This window comes from Dendroctonus ponderosae, unplaced genomic scaffold (assembly GCF_020466585.1).
Source record: "Dendroctonus ponderosae isolate FM_Combo_2020 unplaced genomic scaffold, Dpon_F_20191213v2 Dpon_F_20191213_1166, whole genome shotgun sequence".
NCBI lineage: Eukaryota > Metazoa > Arthropoda > Insecta > Coleoptera > Curculionidae > Dendroctonus > Dendroctonus ponderosae.
Window position 1 is genome coordinate 1 of NW_026017282.1, and position 3168 is coordinate 3168.

Below are 3168 nucleotides of genomic sequence, written 5' to 3' on the forward strand. Positions count from 1 at the left end.
AAGATGCAAGCCATTCGTGCTTGCGAAACGTCAAGAAGAAATTCTACCGAACGACGGCCTAAAAACCCGAAAAACCCATTAGTTTCAAGGAATGGCTTCGAAAGTCTATCTCTTATTGAATTGATTTCTCTTGGATTTTAATTGTAACGATGAGTCTTTAATGGTCATACTTGTGATAATCGCTTCTTTAAGAAAAAAACCGTTTAATAATGAACACTGATTTTTTTTTCAAAAAAACTAAAACAGCCTAGAAAATACTAAAAGTGCAACCAAAATCAGGTCTAGGGCAGTTTGGCAATGCCCTTGCATCACCTTGGCGGTTTGACGCAATGCTGCAGACAAGAACAGGCATATTCCGACGCGAGAGAAACGCAGCTGGAGCGATCAATTTGTCTCGCTTTGTTTGTTGCGTTGTGCGGCTGCACCGACAAGGACAGGTATAGACAAATTTGCTGTGTGCATTCTGCCGTCGCCGAACTCGCCCAGAAGAAAACAGGAAAAGCATTTAAATCCCACAACCAATTAAATTGGCTCTTATAAAAAAGGTTGGGTCCTAGTTAAACACAAATCAAATAAATTGCAGGATTAGGTAATTCGATTCACCTTCGCAGTCTAACTTAAACATCAAGTTTCATCAACAGAAATAAACTTTTGAGGTCATTCCTTGATACTAATGGGTTTTTAGGGTGTTTAGGCCATGGTTCGGTAGAATTGCTTCCTGACGTTTCGCAAGCACAAGTCGCTTGCATCTTCAGAAGTGGTTTGCTTGAACAGTGTAGGCGTGACTCTCGCTTAGGTCATTCATGGAGAAAAAAATATAGAAAAGTTGTTTATTAAATTGTTACTCAGAAACACCCGGGACAACAAGGTTTTTCGTGTTTCCACTTACATTTTCGTTCAAAATTTTATTACTTWTCTGTCGTTAACAGAGTCTGAGCTCTAACTCCARAAAAAAGCCMCATTTTCTAACAAATCTTTGGCTCTTGTTCAATGGAAAYACAAATTGCTGTCGACACTTTTTGCAAAAAAAATCAGACCATACTTGCGATGATTTTATTTAGAAAACTAGAATTTTAAAATGCAAAAACACGCATCAAAAGTTTTTGTGGATAAATGGAATAGTTTTGAGACTTTCAACGCGTTTTTAAATATCGAAAAGTTCTCTAGAGGACGRAACTGCAGAGGAATRCATCAGGAAAACTTCTGATTCAGTTTCSTCAATTCCCATGTTTTTGAGTAAATTTTGYAGCATTTTTCAATCAAAACTGCCAAACATTTTCCGCAGAATGGCTACAAGCACTTAGCTCTYAGGTGAATAGAAARAMMCTGAATTTTCTGCAAAAAATTGCTGACAAATCGCTTTGGGWCMCACTGGAAGTTTTCCAATACCAAAACCACTTCCATTGGCGAGTTTGCCAGAACAAAAACACCAACAACCAAGTAAAAACAGAAATTTATTCATTTTACATCTATAAATGCGCACTGGACTGCAGTCTGTTTTCCCCTCAACTCCCCGAGAAAACGATTAGTTTGCTCCATCCTCCACCCCCCAAGCCATCCAGGTCCATGAACAAATCACCCCATATACCTACTTAAGTCTCCGTAATGTAAATTCCCGCTATATGTACAAAAATTGGGTAATTCCACGCCCCATCAGCCCCAAAAGCGCCTTGCAGGAGGCGGAGATTCTGGGGGCTTCAAGCAGCATCTGGAGTCGCCAATGTGGCCAGCTTTCTTCGGGCAGTAGGGAGGCTCCTTATCGTGTATGCAATAAGAGCCTGCAGCTCTAAGGAGTAGACAATTTTAGTAGAGGATTTAGTTGCAAAATGTTGAGACTTACGTCAGAGGAGTGGACTGGCCCATCATCATTGGGATGCCCACTCTGTTGCCAGGCCTGGGCCCCGATGGGCACCTCCTCGCGCATGGTTCCGCCTTCTTCTGCAAATGAGGCACCAAACTCTCCGCCATGTAGCAAATCGCCCAAATATGGCTGCACAACTGGGCATCAACTAAACAATGAATTCTACTCGTTTAGGCTCCCCGTTGAGGCCATCAGGATCAGGATCAGGATCACTTACTATCGCCATTTTCGCAATAGGGCTGGATTCGGCCTCCGTTGATGCAAAAATCCACATGCCCACCACGCCCGCCCTCCCCATAGTGGCCTGCGTTCGTATGCAGCACATGGACAGCTGCAGCGTCTCCAGAATTCAGCTTCACTTGGTTGGTGATCAACGGCCTGGCTGGGTCCAGAGCGACGATCCGGTGCATTCGGAACAGCACGTACTTGGAAATCAAGCCGCATATGTGAGCGCCTGGAACATTGCAGGTTGAGGGGCAGAGCCAAGTTTTGCAGCCCAAATGGCTCACCCAACGAATGCCCTACGCAGGTGAGTTTTTCCGTAGGCAATCCGGCGGTTCTGAGCATGGTCAGAAAGTCTCCGGTACATCTAGCCACCGCCCGCATGTTGCTTACAGCCGCCCGGTAGCAGGGGGCTTCGCCCAGGGCCCCCCAGTCGAGCACCCAGGTGTTGTAGGAGCCATTCCGAATGTACGCTGCAGGAGAAACTTAGGAAACTTCGCTCCAATTGGACCTGTTCCTCTTACCATCTCTCAGGACGTTAATTGGTAAAGTGTCGTCGCCTCCAGCATATCCATGCACCAACAGCATGTCTTCCTTCAAGGGGTCCCAAATGCTTTGCCTCAACCAGTCAGTTTGAGTATGACTATAAACCTGCTTCTCGCCGTTCGTGTACAGGACGTATCTGGAGCGATAGCATGTGGAATTTTTGGGGAGTTTTTGATAGGCCTAGGTAACACAGTGGCGTTTCAGGTGTTGACACAGCGACACCGTATTGATACAGCGGCACAGCGCACATAACACAGAAGATGCTGTGTTTCGTGATGTCTAGTGGTTCGTAAGTTTGCTAACGGTGATTGTAATCGATTGCAGGCTCTAAAATTAAGCTCCAAAGTGTGTTTTGAGTGTTTTATATCTGTGTTTTTTAAATAAATATTGTAAAATGCCCTATAAGTGCTGTGTACTCAAGTGCAAAGGAAATTATAGTGGAAAATCAACAGTGAGTGTGTTCAGTTTCCCAAAAGACGATGGGTTGTTAAAACAGTGGCTGCGAGCAATAACTCGAGACAATTTTCAGCCCACGAAAA

General features: G+C 44.3%; 1 protein-coding gene across 1 annotated transcript; it reads right to left on the reverse strand.

The window, feature by feature from the left end:
- Nucleotides 1-1437: 1437 nt before the first annotated feature.
- LOC125503051 (phospholipase A1 member A-like) lies at nucleotides 1438-3161 on the reverse strand. The gene is made up of 5 exons (XM_048662783.1): nucleotides 2608-3161; nucleotides 2371-2556; nucleotides 2079-2315; nucleotides 1841-2009; nucleotides 1438-1786 (listed from the first exon to the last, which is right to left on the reverse strand). The coding sequence occupies exons 1-5, from the start codon at nucleotides 2669-2671 to the stop codon at nucleotides 1654-1656; spliced, it is 789 nt and encodes a 262-aa protein (XP_048518740.1). The 5' UTR covers nucleotides 2672-3161; the 3' UTR covers nucleotides 1438-1653.
- Nucleotides 3162-3168: the final 7 nt, after the last annotated feature.